This window comes from Dermochelys coriacea, chromosome 6 (assembly GCF_009764565.3).
Source record: "Dermochelys coriacea isolate rDerCor1 chromosome 6, rDerCor1.pri.v4, whole genome shotgun sequence".
NCBI lineage: Eukaryota > Metazoa > Chordata > Testudines > Dermochelyidae > Dermochelys > Dermochelys coriacea.
This window is the reverse complement of record NC_050073.1, coordinates 45,913,695-45,936,543: the sequence shown is the minus strand read 5'-3', so window position 1 is coordinate 45,936,543 and position 22,849 is coordinate 45,913,695. Positions and strand designations below refer to the sequence as shown.

Below are 22,849 nucleotides of genomic sequence, written 5' to 3'. Positions count from 1 at the left end.
GGTGTCCCCCCTCCCCCCTCCGTTCTTGGGTGTCTGAGTGAGGAGGCTATGGAACTTGGGGAGGAAGGTGGTTGGTTACGCAGTGGCGGTCTGTGCCTTTTCTGAACCTCAGCTATATGCTGGAGCATATCAGTTTGATCCTCCAGTAGCCTCAGCATTGCATCCTGCCTTCTTTTATCATGCTCCCACCACCTTTTCTCTTGATCCCGCCACCTCTCCTTTTGCTCCCACCACTTGTCATCTCGCATGTCCCTCCTGTCCTCATGTTCATTTTGTGCTTTCCTGGACTCTACCATTGTCTGCCTCTACGCATTCTGCTGGGCTCTTTCAGTTTGGGTGGACTGCATGAGCTCAGAGAACATTTCATCGGAAATGCATTTTTTTCCCTGCCTTATCTGCGCTAGCCTCTGGGATGGAGATGCTAGTCACAGTGTAGAAACGTTTTCAGCTGCGGGAGGAAAAAAAGGGAGATTAAAATTTAAAAAGACACTGGCAATTTAAAAGGAGGGGCTGATGTTTTTGGGTTAATGTGCAGCAGAAACCCAACTAACCCCCATTTCCCCCACCCAGTTCTCTGGGATGATTGCTTCATCCCTCCCCCTAGTGTGTGGCTAACAGCAGGGATGATTTCTTTTCAGCCACAGGCGAACAGCCCAGCAGGATCGGCCACCTCTGAATGTCCCCTTAATAAAATTCCCCTATTTCAACCAGGTGACCATGAATGATATCACACTCCTGAGGATAACACAGAGAGATAAAGAATGGATGTTGCTTGAATGCCAGCAAACACCAGGACCACATGCTGCCATGCTTTCTTATGCAATGATTCCAGACTATGTGCTACTGGCCTGCCGTGGTAAAGTGTCCTACAACGGAGGACGCAATAAGGCTGCCCTCCCCAGAAACCTTTTGCAAAGGCTTTGGGAGTACTTCCAGGACAGTTTCATTGAGATGTCCCTGGAGGATTTCTGCTTCATCCCCAGACACGTTAACAGACTTTTCCAGTAGCTGTACTGGCTGCGAATGCATCCCAAGTCTTCAGGGCAAATTAATCATTTAAACACGCTTTCTTTTAAACCATGTATTATATTTACAAAGATATACTCACCAGAGGTGCCTTCTCCGCCTTCAAAGCCCGGGTTGGGAGGGTTGGCTCCAGGGTGATGAACAGTTCCTGGCTGTCGGGGAGAACAGTTTATCCACTTGCCTAGTGTGCGCTATCTTCAACCTCCTCCTCCTCATCCTCTTTCTCATCCCCCAAATCCTCATCCCTGTTGTGTGAAACTCCCTTGCAGGAGTCCACGTACAGGTGTAGGGTAGTTCTAGGGGAACCCCCTAGAATTGCATGCAGCCGCTCATAGAAGTGGCATGTCCGGGGCTCTGACCCCGAGTGGGCGTTTTCCTCTTGGGTTTTTTGGTAGGCTTGCCTGAGCTCCTTAAGTTTCACGCGGCACTGCTGTGGGTCCCTGTTGTAGCCTCTGTCCTTCATGCCCTTGGAAATTTTTTTCAAATATTTTGGCATTTCGTCTTTTGGAACAGAGTTCTGTTAGTACAGATTCGTCTCCCTAAACAACGATCAGATGCAGTACCTCCCATTCGGTCCATTCTGGAGCTCTTTTGCGATTCTGGGACTCTATGGTCACCTCTGCTGATGAGATCTGCACGGTCACCTGTGCTGATCAGCTTGCCACGCTGGCCAAACAGGAAATGAAATTCAAAAGTTCGTAGGGCTTTTCCTGTCTACTTGGCCAGTGCATCTGAGTTGAGAGTGCTGTCCAGAGTTGTCACAATGGAGCACTGTGGGATAGCTCCCGGAGTCCAATACCGTCGAAATGCGTCCACCCTAACCCAAATTCGACCTGGCGATGTCGATTTAAGTGCTCGTTGGGGAGGGGTACAGAAATTTTAAGAGCCCATTAAGTCGACAAAAATGGCTTTGTTGTGTGGATGGGTACAGGGTTAAATTGATCTGATGCTGCTAAATTCGACCTAAACTCGTAGTGTAGACCAGGGCTGAGATTGATCCACTGGTGGTCAATTTAGTGGGTCTAGTAAAGAACCGCCAAATCAATAGCAGATCGCTCTACAGTCGACCCCTGTACTCTACCCCCAACAAGAAGAATAAGGTAAGTAGACAGGAGATTTTTTTTTTCCTGTAGACCCTGTAGTAACTCAACCTAAGCTACATTATTCACGTAGCTGGAGTTGTGTAGTGTAGGTCAACTTACCGTGGTAGTGTGGACATAGCCCTGATTAACAAACAAAGCAGGTATAGCTACCAGTTCTAGATGAAGGCTTTTATTTTGGGGGGGGGTTGGGTTTTTTAAGCACTTGGTCTGTTAGAAGTCTTTTCAAATGTTAATTGGGGTGAAGAAAGGCGCATATAATATTATCCAATTCTTATACCCCTTTTTAAAAGAAATTACATGTTCCTGAAATGTGCCCTTTGGGTCTCTTATAACTTGTTTTTCTGATTAATATTTTTAAAGGGGATAACGTGAACAGACTAAAGGCTGGCTGAAATTTTACTTTTTTTATTAATAATTACTTTTTGGGTTAGCTCTTGTGGTTGTGCTGTTTTACAGGATTAGTTAATCCAGCTCAGTTAGTTCTACGTTCATCATTTTCATGTTTTTTGTGTGATTTGTTTGGTAAACATGACTAATCATGAGCGTAATTTTTTTTTTTTTTAACATCAGCACAAATACACAGAGCTCCTGGTTAAACATCCAAAGTATATAATTGTGTCAGTGTCCAAGTGTAATGTTAGCACATTCAGTAAACTTTCATACAGCCTGTCTGGTGCCAGGAAAAAAACCCACTCCCAGAATTCTTCAGCAAATTCAGACTTACCAAGCTTTACCAAACTCATGTCAATCAGAGTAATTTATAATAATTCAACACCATTCCAACAGTCACTGAGTCAGATTCTGATCTCGCTGGTCTACTTAGTTTATGAATAAAAGTTTAAACAGATTAGAAATATAATCGCCATGTAGATTAAATTTTATAAAATTGATACATGAAAACAAATCTGATTTAACAGTATTTTAATATTTATAGTGATTAGTCTTTATCTAAGACTGACTTTTTAAATGTGATATAAATGACATCTTGATTTTTCTGTTACATTGTTAGCACTTGATCAGAGTGAGATTTAGGAGGCAATTATTAAGTACTTAGTAGCAGCTGTGTTAGTCTGTATTGGCAAAAAGAAAAGGAGTACTTGTGGCACCTTAGAGACTAACAAATTTATTAGAGCATAAGCTTTCGTGAGCTACAGCTCACTTCATCGGATGCATCCGAGTTAAACATGGGGTTGTCTTGTTTATAGGAAACTAATCATAATGAATATGCTATGGATGAAGATGAAGACTCAACAGATACTGATGAATATGAAGACAGACGTAGAGTCTTGGATATTCCTGCCCCTTCTGGACGCTGTCCACGTCATACCTGATCATACTTGTTTAAAACAAAACAAAACAAAAAAACTGTTGGTTAAAAAAATTAAACTTTCTGGGGCTACTACATAAGACAGTTTCTGAATATTGTAAATGAATTTTTTCTTTTCCCCAGCAGGACAACTAGCATGAATATTGGTGCCAGTTCTAACTTTCATCTGATTGGACTGTAGGGATTTTTTTTTTTGAGGGCGGGGGTAAGGGTTTTGTGGTTGTTTTTGTTCACTTTTTTTTCCAAAGTGCAAAACAGCTTGACAGTCTGAGGAAATCATATCTTACATTTTTAAACTATTTCCTATTTATGATCATATTACAAACATGGTATGGGAATTTGTTTTTATACAAGCATTTAAAACTTAGCAACAGACAGAGGAGTTTGCAAAAAGGTATATAATGGCCTTTCACACTAACTTCCAATTGTTAATTTCTGCTATGAATGAATGGAATTTGCAGTTAGGCCTGTGTAACCCTATTGGGTTGGATCAGGTGCTCCTGTACATTTTTTATATTAATATACAGATACCATAAAATTCTGGTGACTGAGTGCATAAGTTTGAAATGAAACAAACTTTATTTTTCAGACAATCTGTCTTTCAGCTTAGTTTATAATATCTGATGATCACAGATACATGCCTTTTGGGATGTAGTATAATTCATAATCTGCTGTTTTACTAACCAGCAATTTCTCAGTTATTACATAGTACAAATTTGTAAATACTGTTTGATTTTTTTTCCTTTATATGCTGTTTGCTATCTGATTTTGTGGTAAGTGACACAAATTTTATGTGTAAGACTAAGTATTATCATATGTTTTCCTGAATCCTATATGAATTTTTGTAATTATGCTTGATTCACAATTGGGGCTTATCAGTACACAGATGTCTAAAAGCCTTATATTTAAAGAAACATTTGTTCTATTGTTTTATTTTGTTTCCACTGCTATTAAAATAAATATATTGCCTCCGTTGTTCTAAATGTTACTTGGAACTATTCCTTTTGCTAAGAGTAGAGCAAGGAATTAAAAGTTGCAACTGATGCCACATTGTAGTTGGTTGCCCTTCTTCACATTTACCACAGCAAATTCCCTCCAGCTTGGACAGAAAGTATCTGGCACTGGTGGACCCAACTGAAACCTCATTTGCTGGATATCTCCTTGAGTAATGGTTGGTTGCAGCTATTATAAATTGTGGCCACTATTTCCTTTACATGATTTTAGTGCCATTAGATTCACTCGTAGGTTTATTGTTTTCACGTCAGGGAGGTTTTCCCAAGACCAAATTAAGTAGAACCAGGAAACATTACTGGATTGAATCCTGTATTGCTCAGGAAAAATGTCTATGGAAGTGGGTGAGAGACATAACTACCTAGGTCTGCTGAACTCTGCCCATAATGAATAATTCTAATGAACTATACTAACGATTGGAATACTTGAAACTGCTCACTTGTTGTTTTTATTGAACCTCCTAAATACTGAGTGAAAGGAAAATACAATGTAATGTGAGAGCCTTGATTCCTATTTCAACTAAATACAAAAGGTTTTTTTAAAATAATTAGTTAACAAAAGATTAGAGACTAGTAACTTTTAGCATAACCACAAATCTGTAGTATTAAAATGAAAAGATTCTAATCTTCTTTAAGGGCAGAAAGTACCTCTGTCTTATTGATGATTATGGCTATGTGTCTGTTGTGGGGGGTCGTGGAAGTCATTGGTGCCGTGACTTCTGCAGCAGCCAGTGTGGCTGTCCAGCCAGGTTCAGCCACAGCAGCTGCTGCTGGAGCAGCTCTGCAGCCAGCCAGCCACTCAGGTGGCCCCGCAGCCAGCCGCATGTGTTCAATCTCTAGTTTTAAGACTAAGAACTTTTCAGTCACAGTGGGATTTTTTTGAAGGTTGTAAGCTCTAACTAGGTTGGCTGTTGCCTGCATTGCTATCTGGTAGAGTTGAATTGGGGTTGGGGACAATTCTTGCAAAATGTCTTTAATGCAGATAAGGTATTAAATAGTAATAATTGGAAAGGTCATTGTCTCTCATGCTTGTAAATGGCTGGAAGGACAAAAACCACAATTGTATGCAGTGTTGTAGCTATGTCGGTCTCAGGATTTTAGATACACAAGGTGGGCGAGGCAATACCTATTATTGGCCTGACTTCTGTTTGTGTGAGAGACAAGCTTTTGAGCTTACACAGAGCTTTTATTCAATTCTGGGAAACAAGCTTGTAAAAGATACTACCTCATTCACCTTGTCTCACTAAAAGCCACATTGTCAATGTTTACTTTGACATAAACCCCTGAATAAAATTATATCTGATTCTCTAGATTGTGATCTATAGGTTTGTAGTCTTCCCTGACTCAGTTTCCTCTATTATGATGATGTGCTTAGGGTAAAAGAGAAAAGACCTGGTATGAGTGGGACTGGAGGAAGAGGATTGTGTTTTAGGAGAGATCTAGTTTGGGAAACACTTTAACTAAAATTCATATGTGAAAAAGCAGTGACCACATTTGGTTTAAGCCCTGCTTTTACTTACTTGTATTAGTTGCTCAACCTGGTGTCTCTCTAACCACCTTGCTGAAGCATCTGCTCTAAGCCCCACCTTATCCCTTGTGTATCGGCCTAGGTAGACTAGGTAATGTTCTATGTAAAATATGTGTCATGAGTCACTGAATGTTGTGCAGAATACTAAAGCATAGATTTACTTGCATGGTAGACTGGCTACAAGTGTTTATTATGGATAGCTGAACATCATAGAAGATTAGGGTTGGAAGAGACCTCATGAGGTTATCTAGTCAAAGCAGGACTAATCCCAACGAAATCATCCCACCCAGGGCTTTGTCAAACTGGGTCTTAAAAACCTCTAAGGAGGGGTTCCAGCACTTCCCTAGGTAATCGATTCCAATGCTTCACCACCTTCCTAGTGAAATAGTTTTCCCTAATATCCAACCTAGATCTCCCCTACGGCAACTTGAGACCATTCCTCCTTGTTCTGTCATCTGCCACCACTGAGAATAACCTAGTTCCATCCTCTTTGAAATGCCCCTTCAGGTAGTTGAAGGCTGCTATCAAATCCCCCCTGCTCTTTTCTTTTGCAGACTAAATAATCCCAGTGTCCTCAGCTTCTCATAAATCATGTGCCCCAGCCCCCTAATCATTTTTTGTTGCTCTCTACGAGACTCTCTCCAATTTATCCACATTCTTTCTGTAGTAGGGGGCCCAAAACTGCATGTAATATTCCAGATGTGGTCTCACCAGTGCCAAATAGAGGGGAATAATCACTTCCCTCTGCTGGCAATGCTCCTACTAATGCAGCCTGCTAATATGTGGGGTGTTCCTTCTGTCAGTTAAATGATAGTTCTTCAGTTCTCTCTATAACTTCTGCCTTATTAGATGGATAAGATGACCTTAACAGAGGCATGACATTTACAATAAAAGGCTTGGAGTATGAATGCCTTTTGATATAGGTGAGGATATGTGGTCATGCAGTTGTTAGTTTGCCCGAATGGCTAGGATCTGGTATTTAGAACAGTGAATGATAAAGGGAATAATATAGTTCCAATTATATATGACTGGAATTCTATCCACAAATCCTCTGAAGCTTGAGTTGTAGAATGTTTGTTATTTAACCCTGGGATTGAATTGATGTACATTTTAGGGATAAAATATGTTATTGAAAAGTTAGCAGCTTTCTGTGGGAGTGTGGCACACATTAGTTGCTATCTGCCTGTATTCAGCAGGAACTCCTAGAAACTTTACTGAGAGCAGATCTTCTGGTTTGAACTGATAGTTCAAAATGCACTAAAATCTATGTGCATACTCAGAATTTTCTTTTGAAATATTCTCTAGGAAAACAGCATTACTTAGAGGGAAGAGGAAAGAGTGGAGTAAGCAAGTGTTAACACAGAGTAATCATGCTCCTACCGCCTTCCCCTAGCTATGGGAAGGAGTGTGGGGGGTGCTGCAGCACCCCCATGTTTTATGCAGGGCCTCTGGCCCCATGGCAGGGCTCCACTCAGGGGTGGCAGGTTTGTATAATTTTTGGTGGTGCCTAGAACAGCTCCAAGTCCTACCCCCCTCCCCGCCTGCCCTGCCTAAGGCTGTGAGCTGTGGGAGGGAGTTTGGGAGTTGGGTGCAGGAAGGGGTTTGAGTGCAGGCTCTGGAAGGGGGCTGGGCTACAGCAGGGAGTTGGAGTGCAGGCTTTGGGAGGGAGTTTGGGTGCTGGGTGCAGGCTCTGGGCTGGGACAAGGGTTTGGGGTGCTGGGTTTGGGTGCAGGGCTGGGGATGGAGAATTTGGGGTGCAGCAGGCAGGCTGTCCTGGAGCTGGGGGCTAGGGAGGAGGACATGACACCCACGCCCCTGTGCCTGCTGCTCAGGAGGTCCAGCTAGGATAAGCTCTCCCCTCCCTCCTCGGAGTCAACGCGAGTCGCCTGCGGGGCAGGGGCGCTGCTCTGTTCCTCCTCTCCTGCAGTGCTGCAGCCGCCTTGGCCTGTCTCCAGCGCCACTCTCTTGTAGCCACCAGCGGCCAGTGAGAGAGCACAGCGCAGAGCTGCGGAGACAGCTACCCGTTGCCCAGGACAGGCAGGGATGCGTGGGGGCAGCAGGCAGGGCCAGAGGAGAGACCCAGCCCTGAACACTGGTGGAGCCATCCCCCCCCACCTCCAGCCCTGAATTTGCTGGAGCACGGACCCCTACAACTTGCCGGCCCTTGCTCTACTCCCTGGCTCGGGTCCCGGGGGCCTGCCCCATGCCCTGCTCCCCAGACGCTGGCTCCGTGCTTAGGGCTCTGCTCACGTCCTTCCACGCAGGACTCTGCTCTCCGGCCCGGGACTCGGGTCCTGGCCACTGGCCCCACACTCTGCTCCCCAACCCTGCTCCTGGGGCTTGGGTTGTATCGCCTGGCCCTAAGCCCTGGCCGCCGGCCCCATGCCTGGGGCCCCGCATCTGGTTACACCCCCTGCTCCCAGACCTCTGCTCCAGGGCCCTATGCCCGGTCCTGTGGCCGGGGCTCTGCTCCCGGCCCCATGCCTGCCCCCAGCTGTGGCCACAGCCTCAGCCTCCTTACCCCTGTCCGGGTCCCCCGCTCTAGGAGACAGTCAATTGGCGCCGACTCTGTGGATGCTCTGGGGCTGGAGCACGCATGGGGAAACATTAGTGGGTGCTCTGCACCCACTGGTAGCCAAGCTTCCCTCACTGCATGATGGAAGAAGTTGCTGAGCATCAGGAACTGGACCCCTAACACAATCCTATTCTAAACACTGGCTAATGTTGACATTGACGAATGTTATGCTGGACTCAGTGTTGTGGAAGCGTACAGGGCAGTGCCTGGTCAACGTTTAATTCTGTGTTTCAAGAAGTTTTGAGCAATTAATTGTTCTATTGTTTTGCCCAGCAAATTCCAATTTATGGGATTCCACTACTTTTCTTGGGGTGCTTTCCTATAGCCTAAAATATTGCACTATCAACCTAAATTTTTATATCTTAATTTCATCCTATTACTTGTAGTTATATCCTTGTGTACTAGGCGACATCTCCAGCCTTGGTGTCTACACTTGTAGATGCAAAAAAGAAAAGGAGTACTTGTGGCACACTTGTAGATGGCTAACTTGTTCATTATGTTGAATGACTCTCAACCTTTCCAGACTACCCCTTTCAGGATTCTGATTTGTCTTGCATGCCCCCAAGTTTCACCTCACTTAAAAACTAGTTGCTTACAAAGTCAGACATAAAAATACAATTTTAACCATATAATTATAAAATAAATGGGAATATAACTATTGTACTTCCATTTCCTTGTGTAGTAGAGCTAGAGCAGTATAAACATTTAATTCTATATGAAATGTTAGTTTGTAGTGACATTGCTAGTGCTTTTTATGTAGCCTGTTAAACTAGGCAAATATCGAGGTGAGTTGATGTACCCCCTGGAGATGTCTGGCTCTGTGTACCCCTAGGGATACCTGTACCCCTGATTGAGAACCACTGCATTATATCCTCTGCAGGAATCTCTCAACCGTTAGGATTTCCCCCCTCACCTTTAAGATGTATTAACATCATCTATGAACTTCGTGTATTTGCTGTTCCCTTTTCAGCTCTTTAACCAAGATGCTAAATGTGAGTAAATGGAATAGTCCCAGGGCAGAGCAGGAGCTTCTAGCATAGCTGCAACCCCAGGCCAAGGTCAAAATACCACTTCTCGAGTGCTGGTGCAAATTACAAGAGGCAGAGGAGGTGAAAAAAATGCATTCCCTAAGTCTCATTGACAGCCTGGAAATAGGTGGCAAGGATTGAGGAAACCACATAACGAGATCAGAACAAGTCGCTGAACCAAATAGCGGCGTACCCTGTTTGTTTAATAGAGAGGGGGAAAGATAACCTCGCTTAAATAACATAAACACACGACTCTACTTCGCCAGCTCTAACGCGAACCATTAGAAACGAAAGGGAGAGCACAATTCCTGATCACACGCACACTGCGGAGTGACTTACCATGCGACGCGAGTGTGGGGAAGTAAAGGGTGGGCTTTCTGCTCCTCTCCCTCTCATCCCACTTTCCCCATGTCAGAACAACCAAAAGCCGCCAGGGAAGCTGAGTGCTGCTGACGGAGCTAGAAGGGGCTGGCTTGGGAGAGCTTTCTGCAGAAGACGTGAATCCACCAGGGAGGCAGAGTGAGCGGGGAGCTGCACCGGTGCGAGCTCAGAGCAGGTAGGAGGCTCTTGGAGCGCACTGTAGGGCGGAGGAACTGCGGCGTCCAGCGCTCTCAGGAGATGCATGCCGGCTAGAGGGCTGAATTGCGGGATGGGGGTTGCTGCATCAACCCACAAAATCTGCTCTCCTTATTCCCCTCGGCCACCGGGGGCATGGATTGCTCTCCCCCCAGTGCAAAGGAAGAGGCTGTTTTACTGCTGGAGCAGAGCCTCCCCCTCCCTCGTCCCTTTTGCTGCTGAGCCGGCAACCTGCCCTTATTTATTCCCCTCTTCTGGAGGGCCTAAGCCCCCTTTCCAAGGGAGGGACAGATTGCGGCCCCCTCAGCTCGGCAGAGGGGTGAGGCGGGGGCCGAAGGGCGGCTGGAGGCGGTGGGGAGGTGCAGCGCGCGTGCCGCAGAGGCGCTGCGGCGGGGAGGACCCTGCCTCCCGCTGGGGTGTGTGGCGAACCGGGGCTGCGCGGGGAAAAGCGCCCTTGAAGAAAGTTCCCTGGGGGGAGGGGCTGAAGAGGGAGACCCGCACGGGGGACTAGCGACCTCCGCTGCAGGACCGGGAGCCTGGCTCCCTGCCTCCCCCACCTCCCTTCAAGCTAGCCACACTTTCCCCGGACTTCACCCTCATTCACTGTCCCCCCCGTTCCCCACCCAGACCTCTGTCACCCCACTTCCTCCTCCCCGAGCCCCTCGCCTCACCTTCACCCTCATTCACTGTCCCCCCCGTTCCCCACCCAGACCTCTGTCACCCCACTTCCTCCTCCCCGAGCCCCTCGCCTCACCTTCACCCTCATTCACTGTCCCCCCTGTTCCCCACCCAGCCCTCTGTCACCCCACTTCCTCCTCCCCGAGCCCCTCGCCTCACCTTCACCCTCATTCACTGTCCCCCCCGTTCCCCACCCAGACCTCTGTCACCCCACTTCCTCCTCCCCGAGCCCCTCGCCTCACCTTCACCCTCATTCACTGTCCCCCCGTTCCCCACCCAGACCTCTGTCACCCCACTTCCTCCTCCCCGAGCCCCTTTCCTCACCTTCACCCTCATTCACTGTCCCCCTGTTCCCCACCCAGCCCCTCTGTCACCCCACTTCCATCCTCCCCGAGCCCCTTCCCTCACCTTCACCCTCATTCACTGTCCCCCTGCTCCCCACCCAGCCCTCTGTCACCCCACTTCCTCCTCCCCGAGCCCCTCGCCTCACCTTCACCCTCATTCACTGTCCCCCTGTTCCCCACCCAGCCCCTCTGTCACCCCACTTCCTCCTCCCCGAGCCCCTCGCCTCACCTTCACCCTCATTCACTGTCCCCCTGTTCCCCACCCAGCCCCTCTGTCACCCCACTTCCTCCTCCCCGAGCCCCTTCGCCTCACCTTCACCCTCATTCACTGTCCCCCTGTTCCCCACCCAGCCCCTCTGTCACCCCACTTCCTCCTCCCCCAGCCCCCTCCCTCACCTTCACCCTCATTCACTGTCCCCCTGTTCCCACCCAGCCCCTCTGTCACCCCACTTCCTCCTCCCCGAGCCCCTTCGCCTCACCTTCACCCTCATTCACTGTCCCCCTGTTCCCCACCCAGCCCCTCTGTCACCCCACTTCCTCCTCCCCGAGCCCCTTCCCTCACCTTCACCCTCATTCACTGTCCCCCCTGTTCCCCACCCAGCCCCTCTGTCACCCCACTTCCTCCTCCCCGAGCCCCTTCCCTCACCTTCACCCTCATTCACTGTCCCCCCTGTTCCCCACCCAGCCCTCTGTCACCCCACTTCCTCCTCCCCCAGCCCCTCCCTCACCTTCACCCTCATTCACTGTCCCCCCCGTTCCCCACCCAGCCCCTCTGTCACCCCACTTCCTCCTCCCCGAGCCCCTTCCCTCACCTTCACCCTCATTCACTGTCCCCCCTGCTCCCCACCCAGCCCCTCTGTCACCCCACTTCCTCCTCCCCGAGCCCCTCGCCTCACCTTCACCCTCATTCACTGTCCCCCTGTTCCCCACCCAGCCCCTCTGTCACCCCACTTCCTCCTCCCCCAGCCCCTCCCTCACCTTCACCCTCATTCACTGTCCCCCCTGTTCCCACCCAGCCCCTCTGTCACCCCACTTCCTCCTCCCCGAGCCCCTCGCCTCACCTTCACCCTCATTCACTGTCCCCTGTTCCCGACCCAGCCCCTCTGTCACCCCACTTCCTCCTCCCCGAGCCCCTTCCCTCACCTTCACCCTCATTCACTGTCCCCCTGTTCCCCACCCAGCCCCTCTGTCACCCCACTTCCTCCTCCCGAGCCCCTCGCCTCACCTTCACCCTCATTCACTGTCCCCCTGTCCCCACCCAGCCCCTCTGTCACCCCACTTCCTCCTCCCCGAGCCCCTCGCCTCACCTTCACCCTCATTCACTGTCCCCCTGTTCCCCACCCAGCCCCTCTGTCACCCCACTTCCTCCTCCCCGAGCCCCTCGCCTCACCTTCACCCTCATTCACTGTCCCCCCTGTTCCCCACCCAGCCCCTCTGTCACCCCACTTCCTCCTCCCCGAGCCCCTCCCTCACCTTCACCCTCATTCACTGTCCCCCCGTTCCCCACCCAGACCCTCTGTCACCCCACTTCCTCCTCCCCCAGCCCCCTCCCTCACCTTCACCCTCATTCACTGTCCCCCCTGTTCCCCACCCAGCCCCTCTGTCACCCCACTTCCTCCTCCCCGAGCCCCTCGCCTCACCTTCACCCTCATTCCACTGTCCCCCCGTTCCCCACCCAGACCTCTGTCACCCCACTTCCTCCTCCCCGAGCCCCTTCCCTCACCTTCACCCTCATTCACTGTCCCCCCTGCTCCCCACCCAGCCCCTCTGTCACCCCACTTCCTCCTCCCCGAGCCCCTCGCCTCACCTTCACCCTCATTCACTGTCCCCCTGTTCCCCACCCAGCCCCTCTGTCACCCCACTTCCTCCTCCCCGAGCCCCTCGCCTCACCTTCACCCTCAGTCCACTGTCCCCCCCGTTCCCCACCCAGACCTCTGTCACCCCACTTCCTCCTCCCCGAGCCCCTCGCCTCACCTTCACCCTCATTCACTGTCCCCCTGTTCCCCACCCAGCCCCTCTGTCACCCCACTTCCTCCTCCCCAGCCCCTTCCCTCACCTTCACCCTCATTCACTGTCCCCCTGTTCCCCACCCAGCCCCTCTGTCACCCCACTTCCTCCTCCCCGAGCCCCTCGCCTCACCTTCACCCTCATTCACTGTCCCCCCCTGTTCCCCACCCAGCCCCTCTGTCACCCCACTTCCTCCTCCCCAGCCCCTTCCCTCACCTTCACCCTCATTCACTGTCCCCCCTGTTCCCCACCCAGCCCCTCTGTCACCCCACTTCCTCCTCCCCGAGCCCCTCGCCTCACCTTCACCCTCATTCACTGTCCCCCCTGTTCCCCACCCAGACCTCTGTCACCCCACTTCCTCCTCCCCGAGCCCCTCGCCTCACCTTCACCCTCATTCACTGTCCCCCTGTTCCCCACCCAGCCCCTCTGTCACCCCACTTCCTCCTCCCCGAGCCCCTCGCCCTCACCTTCACCCTCATTCACTGTCCCCCTGTTCCCCACCCAGCCCCTCTGTCACCCCACTTCCTCCTCCCCGAGCCCCTTCCCTCACCTTCACCCTCATTCACTGTCCCCCTGTTCCCCACCCAGCCCCTCTGTCACCCCACTTCCTCCTCCCCCAGCCCCTCCCTCACCTTCACCCTCATTCACTGTCCCCCCCTGTTCCCCACCCAGCCCCTCTGTCACCCCACTTCCTCCTCCCCGAGCCCCTCGCCTCACCTTCACCCTCATTCACTGTCCCCCCGTTCCCCACCCAGACCTCTGTCACCCCACTTCCTCCTCCCCGAGCCCCTCGCCTCACCTTCACCCTCATTCACTGTCCCCCTGTTCCCCACCCAGCCCCTCTGTCACCCCACTTCCTCCTCCCCCAGCCCCTTCCCTCACCTTCACCCTCATTCACTGTCCCCCCTGCTCCCCACCCAGCCCCTCTGTCACCCCACTTCCTCCTCCCCCAGCCCCCTCCCTCACCTTCACCCTCATTCACTGTCCCCCTGTTCCCCACCCAGCCCCTCTGTCACCCCACTTCCTCCTCCCCGAGCCCCTCGCCTCACCTTCACCCTCATTCACTGTCCCCCTGTTCCCCACCCAGCCCCTCTGTCACCCCACTTCCTCCTCCCCGAACCCCTCGCCTCACCTTCACCCTCATTCACTGTCCCCCTGTTCCCCACCCAGCCCCTCTGTCACCCCACTTCCTCCTCCCCGAGCCCCTCGCCTCACCTTCACCCTCATTCACTGTCCCCCCTGTTCCCCACCCAGCCCCTCTGTCACCCCACTTCCTCCTCCCCCAGCCCCTCCCTCACCTTCACCCTCATTCACTGTCCCCCTGTTCCCCACCCAGCCCCTCTGTCACCCCACTTCCTCCTCCCCGAGCCCCTTCCCTCACCTTCACCCTCATTCACTGTCCCCCTGTTCCCCACCCAGCCCCTCTGTCACCCCACTTCCTCCTCCCCGAGCCCCTCGCCTCACCTTCACCCTCATTCACTGTCCCCCCTGCTCCCCACCCAGCCCCTCTGTCACCCCACTTCCTCCTCCCCCAGCCCCCTCCCTCACCTTCACCCTCATTCACTGTCCCCCCGTTCCCCACCCAGACCTCTGTCACCCCACTTCCTCCTCCCCGAGCCCCTCGCCTCACCTTCACCCTCATTCACTGTCCCCCCCGTTCCCCACCCAGACCTCTGTCACCCACTTCCTCCTCCCCGAGCCCCTCGCCTCACCTTCACCCTCATTCACTGTCCCCCTGTTCCCCACCCAGCCCCTCTGTCACCCCACTTCCTCCTCCCCGAGCCCCTCGCCTCACCTTCACCCTCATTCACTGTCCCCCTGTTCCCCACCCAGCCCCTCTGTCACCCCACTTCCTCCTCCCCGAGCCCCTTCCCTCACCTTCACCCTCATTCACTGTCCCCCTGTTCCCCACCCAGCCCCTCTGTCACCCCACTTCCTCCTCCCCCAGGCCCCCTCCCTCACCTTCACCCTCATTCACTGTCCCCCCCTGTTCCCCACCCAGCCCCTCTGTCACCCCACTTCCTCCTCCCCGAGCCCCTCGCCTCACCTTCACCCTCATTCACTGTCCCCCCCGTTCCCCACCCAGACCTCTGTCACCCCACTTCCTCCTCCACGAGCCCCTCGCCTCACCTTCACCCTCATTCACTGTCCCCCTGTTCCCCACCCAGCCCCTCTGTCACCCCACTTCCTCCTCCCCGAGCCCCTCGCCTCACCTTCACCCTCATTCACTGTCCCCCTGTTCCCCACCCAGCCCCTCTGTCACCCCACTTCCTCCTCCCCGAGCCCCTTCCCTCACCTTCACCCTCATTCACTGTCCCCTGTTCCCCACCCAGCCCCTCTGTCACCCCACTTCCTCCTCCCCCAGCCCCCTCCCTCACCTTCACCCTCATTCACTGTCCCCCCCTGTTCCCCACCCAGCCCCTCTGTCACCCCACTTCCTCCTCCCCGAGCCCCTCGCCTCACCTTCACCCTCATTCCACTGTCCCCCCCCGTTCCCCACCCAGCCCCTCTGTCACCCCACTTCCTCCTCCCCGAGCCCCTTCCCTCACCTTCACCCTCATTCACTGTCCCCCCTGTTCCCCACCCAGCCCCTCTGTCACCCCACTTCCTCCTCCCCGAGCCCCTCGCCTCACCTTCACCCTCATTCACTGTCCCCCTGTTCCCCACCCAGCCCCTCTGTCACCCCACTTCCTCCTCCCCCAGCCCCCTCCCTCACCTTCACCCTCATTCACTGTCCCCCCCTGTTCCCCACCCAGCCCCTCTGTCACCCCACTTCCTCCTCCCCGAGCCCCTCGCCTCACCTTCACCCTCATTCACTGTCCCCCTGTTCCCGACCCAGCCCCTCTGTCACCCCACTTCCTCCTCCCCGAGCCCCTTCCCTCACCTTCACCCTCATTCACTGTCCCCCTGTTCCCCACCCAGCCCCTCTGTCACCCCACTTCCTCCTCCCCGAGCCCCTCGCCTCACCTTCACCCTCATTCACTGTCCCCCCTGTTCCCCACCCAGCCCCTCTGTCACCCCACTTCCTCCTCCCCGAGCCCCTCGCCTCACCTTCACCCTCATTCACTGTCCCCCTGTTCCCCACCCAGCCCCTCTGTCACCCCACTTCCTCCTCCCCGAGCCCCTCGCCTCACCTTCACCCTCATTCACTGTCCCCCTGTTCCCCACCCAGCCCCTCTGTCACCCCACTTCCTCCTCCCCGAGCCCCTCCCCTCACCTTCACCCTCATTCCACTGTCCCCCCGTTCCCCACCCAGACCTCTGTCACCCCACTTCCTCCTCCCCGAGCCCCTTCCCTCACCTTCACCCTCATTCACTGTCCCCCCTGCTCCCCACCCCAGCCCCTCTGTCACCCCACTTCCTCCTCCCCGAGCCCCTCGCCTCACCTTCACCCTCATTCACTGTCCCCCTGTTCCCCACCCAGCCCCTCTGTCACCCCCACTTCCTCCTCCCGAGCCCCTCGCCTCACCTCACCCTCATTCCACTGTCCCCCCCGTTCCCCACCCAGACCTCTGTCACCCCACTTCCTCCCTCCCCGAGCCCCTCGCCTCACCTTCACCCTCATTCACTGTCCCCCTGTTCCCACCCAGCCCCTCTGTCACCCCACTTCCTCCTCCCCCAGCCCCTTCCCTCACCTTCACCCTCATTCACTGTCCCCCTGTTCCCACCCAGCCCCTCTGTCACCCCACTTCCTCCTCCCCCAGCCCCTTCCCTCACCTTCACCCTCATTCACTGTCCCCCTGTTCCCCACCCAGCCCCTCTGTCACCCCACTTCCTCCTCCCCGAGGCCCCTCGCCTCACCTTCACCCTCATTCACTGTCCCCCCCTGTTCCCCACCCAGCCCCTCTGTCACCCCACTTCCTCCTCCCCCAGCCCCTTCCCTCACCTTCACCCTCATTCACTGTCCCCCTGTTCCCCACCCAGCCCCTCTGTCACCCCACTTCCTCCTCCCCGAGCCCCTCGCCTCACCTTCACCCTCATTCACTGTCCCCCCCGTTCCCCACCCAGACCTCTGTCACCCCACTTCCTCCTCCCCGAGCCCCTCGCCTCACCTTCACCCTCATTCACTGTCCCCCTGTTCCCCACCCAGCCCCTCTGTCACCCCACTTCCTCCTCCCCGAGCCCCTCGCCTCACCTTCACCTCATTCACTGTCCCCTGTTCCCCACCCAGCCCCTCTGTCACCCCACTTCCTCCTCCCCGAGCCCCTTCCCTCAACCTTCACCCTCATTCACTGTCCCCCTGTTCCCCACCCAGCCCCTCTGTCACCCCACTTCCTCCTCCCCCAGCCCCCTCCCTCACCTTCAATCCTCATTCACTGTCCCCCCCTGTTCCCCACCCAGCCCCTCGGTCACCCCACTTCCTCCTCCCCGAGCCCCTCGCCTCACCTTCACCCTCATTCACTGTCCCCCCCGTTCCCCACCCAGACCTCTGTCACCCCACTTCCTCCTCCCGAGCCCCTCGCCTCACCTTCACCCTCATTCACTGTCCCCCTGTTCCCACCCAGCCCCTCTGTCACCCCACTTCCTCCTCCCCGAGCCCCTCGCCTCACCTTCACCCTCATTCACTGTCCCCCTGTTCCCCACCCAGCCCCTCTGTCACCCCACTTCCTCCTCCCCGAGCCCCTTCCCTCACCTTCACCCTCATTCACTGTCCCCCTGTTCCCCACCCAGCCCCTCTGTCACCCACTTCCTCCTCCCCCAGCCCCCTCCCTCACCTTCACCCTCATTCACTGTCCCCCCTGTTCCCAACCCAGCCCCTCTGTCACCCCACTTCCTCCTCCCCGAGCCCCTCGCCTCACCTTCACCCTCATTCCACTGTCCCCCCCGTTCCCCACCCAGACCTCTGTCAACCCACTTCCTCCTCCCCGAGCCCCTCCCTCACCTTCACCCTCATTCACTGTCCCCCCTGCTCCCCACCCAGCCCCTCTGTCACCCCACTTCCTCCTCCCCGAGCCCCTCGCCTCACCTTCACCCTCATTCACTGTCCCCCTGTTCCCCACCCAGCCCTCTGTCACCCCACTTCCTCCTCCCCCAGCCCCTCCCTCACCTTCACCCTCATTCACTGTCCCCCTGTTCCCACCCAGCCCCTCTGTCACCCCCACTTCCTCCTCCCCGAGCCCCTCGCCTCACCTTCACCCTCATTCACTGTCCCCCTGTTCCCCACCCAGCCCCTCTGTCACCCCACTTCCTCCTCCCCGAGCCCCTCGCCTCACCTTCACCCTCATTCACTGTCCCCCTGTTCCCCACCCAGCCCCTCTGTCACCCCACTTCCTCCTCCCCGAGCCCCCTCGCCTCACCTTCACCCTCATTCACTGTCCCCCTGTTCCCCACCCAGCCCCTCTGTCACCCCACTTCCTCCTCCCCGAGCCCCTCGCCTCACCTTCACCCTCATTCCACTGTCCCCCCGTTCCCCACCCAGCCCTCTGTCACCCCACTTCCTCCTCCCCGAGCCCCTTCCCTCACCTTCACCCTCATTCACTGTCCCCCTGCTCCCCACCCAGCCCCTCTGTCACCCCACTTCCTCCTCCCCGAGCCCCTCGCCTCACCTTCACCCTCATTCACTGTCCCCCTGTTCCCCACCCAGCCCCTCTGTCACCCCACTTCCTCCTCCCCGAGCCCCTCGCCTCACCTTCACCCTCATTCCACTGTCCCCCCCGGTTCCCCACCCAGACCTCTGTCACCCCACTTCCTCCTCCCCGAGCCCCTCGCCTCACCTTCACCCTCATTCACTGTCCCCCTGTTCCCCACCCAGCCCCTCTGTCACCCCACTTCCTCCTCCCCCAGCCCCTTCCCTCACCTTCACCCTCATTCACTGTCCCCCTGTTCCCCACCCCAGCCCCTCTGTCACCCCACTTCCTCCTCCCCCAGCCCCTTCCCTCACCTTCACCCTCATTCACTGTCCCCCTGTTCCCACCCAGCCCCTCTGTCACCCCACTTCCTCCTCCCCGAGCCCCTCGCCTCACCTTCACCCTCATTCACTGTCCCCCTGTTCCCCAGCCCCTTCCCTCACCTTCACCCTCATTCACTGTCCCCCTGTTCCCCACCCAGCCCCTCTGTCACCCCACTTCCTCCTCCCCCAGCCCCTTCCCTCACCTTCACCCTATTCACTGTCCCCCCCTGTTCCCCACCCAGCCCCTCTGTCACCCCACTTCCTCCTCCCCAAGCCCCTTCCCTCACCTTCACCCTCATTCACTGTCCCCCTGTTCCCCACCCAGCCCCTCTGTCACCCCACTTCCATCCTCCCCCAGCCCCCTCCCTCACCTTCACCCTCATTCACTGTCCCCCTGTTCCCCACCCAGCCCCTCTGTCACCCCACTTCTCCTCCCCGAGCCCCTCGCCTCACCTTCACCCTCATTCACTGTCCCCCTGTTCCCCACCCAGCCCCTCTGTCACCCCCACTTCCTCCTCCCCGAGCCCCTCGCCTCACCTTCACCCTCATTCACTGTCCCCTGTTCCCCACCCAGCCCCTCTGTCACCCACTTCCTCCTCCCCGAGCCCCTCGCCTCACCTTCACCCTCATTCACTGTCCCCTGTTCCCCACCCAGCCCCTCTGTCACCCCACTTCCTCCTCCCCCAGCCCCATCCCTCACCTTCACCCTCATTCACTGTCCCCCTGTTCCCCACCCAGCCCCTCTGTCACCCCACTTCCTCCTCCCCGAGCCCCTCGCCTCACCTTCACCCTCATTCACTGTCCCCCTGTTCCCCACCCAGCCCCTCTGTCACCCCACTTCCTCCTCCCCGAGCCCCTCGCCTCACCTTCACCCTCATTCACTGTCCCCCTGTTCCCCACCCAGCCCCTCTGTCACCCCACTTCCTCCTCCCCGAGCCCCTCGCCTCACCTTCACCCTCATTCACTGTCCCCCCTGTTCCCCACCCAGCCCCTCTGTCACCCCACTTCCTCCTCCCCGAGCCCCTCGCCTCACCTTCACCCTCATTCACTGTCCCCCTGTTCCCCACCCAGCCCCTCTGTCACCCACTTCCTCCTCCCCCAGCCCCTTCCCTCACCTTCACCCTCATTCACTGTCCCCCTGTTCCCCACCCAGCCCCTCTGTCACCCCACTTCCTCCTCCCCGAGCCCCTCGCCTCACCTTCACCCTCATTCACTGTCCCCCTGTTCCCCACCCAGCCCCTCTGTCACCCCACTTCCTCCTCCCCCAGCCCCCTCCCTCACCTTCACCCTCATTCACTGTCCCCCCTGTTCCCCACCCAGCCCCTCTGTCACCCCACTTCCTCCTCCCCGAGCCCCTCGCCTCACCTTCACCCTCATTCACTGTCCCCCTGTTCCCGACCCAGCCCCTCTGTCACCCCACTTCCTCCTCCCCGAGCCCCTTCCCTCACCTTCACCCTCATTCACTGTCCCCCTGTTCCCCACCCAGCCCCTCTGTCACCCCACTTCCTCCTCCCCGAGCCCCTCGCCTCACCTTCACCCTCATTCACTGTCCCCCTGTTCCCCACCCAGCCCCTCTGTCACCCCACTTCCATCCTCCCCCAGCCCCCTCCCTCACCTTCACCCTCATTCACTGTCCCCCTGTTCCCCACCCAGCCCCCTCTGTCACCCCACTTCCTCCTCCCAAGCCCCTCGCCTCACCTTCACCCTCATTCACTGTCCCCCTGTTCCCCACCCAGCCCCTCTGTCACCCCACTTCCTCCTCCCCGAGCCCCTCGCCTCACCTTCACCCTCATTCACTGTCCCCCTGTTCCCCACCCAGCCCCTCTGTCACCCCACTTCCTCCTCCCCGAGCCCCTCGCCTCACCTTCACCCTCATTCACTGTCCCCCTGTTCCCCACCCAGCCCCTCTGTCACCCCACTTCCTCCTCCCCGAGCCCCTCGCCTCACCTTCACCCTCATTCCACTGTCCCCCCCGTTCCCCACCCAGACCTCTGTCACCCCCACTTCCTCCTCCCCGAGCCCCTTCCCTCACCTTCACCCTCATTCACTGTCCCCCTGCTCCCCACCCAGCCCCTCTGTCACCCCCACTTCCTCCTCCCCGAGCCCCTCGCCTCACCTTCACCCTCATTCACTGTCCCCCTGTTCCCCACCCAGCCCCTCTGTCACCCCACTTCCACCTCCCCGAGCCCCTCGCCTCACCTTCACCCTCATTCCACTGTCCCCCCCGTTCCCCACCCAGACCTCTGTCACCCCACTTCCTCCTCCCCGAGCCCCTCGCCTCACCTTCACCCTCATTCACTGTCCCCCTGTTCCCCACCCCAGCCCCTCTGTCACCCCACTTCCTCCTCCCCCCAGCCCCTTCCCTCACCTTCACCCTCATTCACTGTCCCCCTGTTCCCCACCCAGCCCCTCTGTCACCCCACTTCCTCCTCCCCCAGCCCCTTCCCTCACCTTCACCCTCATTCACTGTCCCCCTGTTCCCCACCCAGCCCCTCTGTCACCCCACTTCCTCCTCCCCGAGCCCCTCGCCTCACCTTCACCCTCATTCACTGTCCCCCCCTGTTCCCCACCCAGCCCCTCTGTCACCCCACTTCCTCCTCCCCAAGCCCCTTCCCTCACCTTCACCCTCATTCACTGTCCCCCTGTTCCCCACCCAGCCCCTCTGTCACCCCACTTCCTCCTCCCCGAGCCCCTCGCCTCACCTTCACCCTCATTCCACTGTTCCTCCCGTTCCCCACCCAGACCTCTGTCACCCCACTTCCTCCTCCCCCAGCCCCTTCCCTCACCTTCACCCTCATTCACTGTCCCCCTGTTCCCCACCCAAACCCTCTGTCACCCCACTTCCTCCTCCCCCAGCCTCTTCCCTCACCTTCACCCTCATTCACTGTCCCCCCTGCTCCCCACCCAGCCCCTCTGTCACCCCACTTCCTCCTCCCCGAGCCCCTTCCCTCACCTTCACCCTCATTCACTGTCCCCCTGTTCCCCACCCAGCCCCTCTGTCACCCCACTTCCTCCTCCCCCGGCCCCTTCCCTCACCTTCACCCTCATTCACTGTCCCCTGTTCCCCACCCAAACCCTCTGTCACCCCACTTCCTCCTCCCCAGCCCCTTCCCTCACCTTCAACCTCATTCACTGTCCCCCTGTTCCCCACCCAGCCCCTCTGTCACCCCACTTCCATCCTCCCCCAGCCCCTTCCCTCACCTTCACCCTCATTCACTGTCCCCCCTGTTCCCCACCCAGCCCCTCTGTCACCCCACTTCCTCCTCCCCCAGCCCCTTCCCTCACCTTCACCCTCATTCACTGTCCCCCTGTTCCCCACCCAGCCCCTCTGTCACCCCACTTCCATCCTCCCCGAGCCCCTTCCCTCACCTTCACCTCATTCACTGTCCCCCTGTTCCCCACCCAGCCCCTCTGTCACCCCACTTCCTCCTCCCCGAGCCCCTTCCCTCACCTTCACCCTCATTCACTGTCCCCCCTGCTCCCCACCCAGCCCCCTCTGTCACCCCACTTCCTCCTCCCCGAGCCCCTCGCCTCACCTTCACCCTCATTCACTGTCCCCCTGTTCCCCACCCAGCCCCTCTGTCACCCCACTTCCTCCTCCCCGAGCCCCTTCCCTCACCTTCACCCTCATTCACTGTCCCCCTGTTCCCCACCCAGCCCCTCTGTCACCCCACTTCCATCCTCCCCCAGCCCCTTCCCTCACCTTCACCCTCATTCACTGTCCCCCCTGCTCCCCACCCAGCCCCTCTGTCACCCCA

At 56.2% G+C, this 22,849-nt stretch overlaps 1 protein-coding gene across 5 annotated transcripts in view; it reads left to right on the top strand.

Moving 5' to 3' along the window:
- FBXO3 (F-box protein 3) overlaps positions 1 to 22,849 on the top strand; it is an 87,046-nt gene that overhangs the window by 35,230 nt on the left and 28,967 nt on the right. For 3 of the 5 annotated variants that reach the window (XM_038406981.2, XM_043516452.1, XM_043516453.1), the window contains one exon: positions 3,335 to 4,439. The exons of 1 other annotated variant lie outside the window; for it this stretch is intronic. In XM_038406981.2, the coding sequence (XP_038262909.1) occupies positions 3,335 to 3,460 (126 nt within the window). In that variant the 3' untranslated portion in view covers positions 3,461 to 4,439. Of the gene's footprint in view, positions 1 to 3,334; positions 4,440 to 22,849 lie in introns of those variants that run through there. One more of the 5 variants, XM_043516450.1, reaches the window with a different exon arrangement.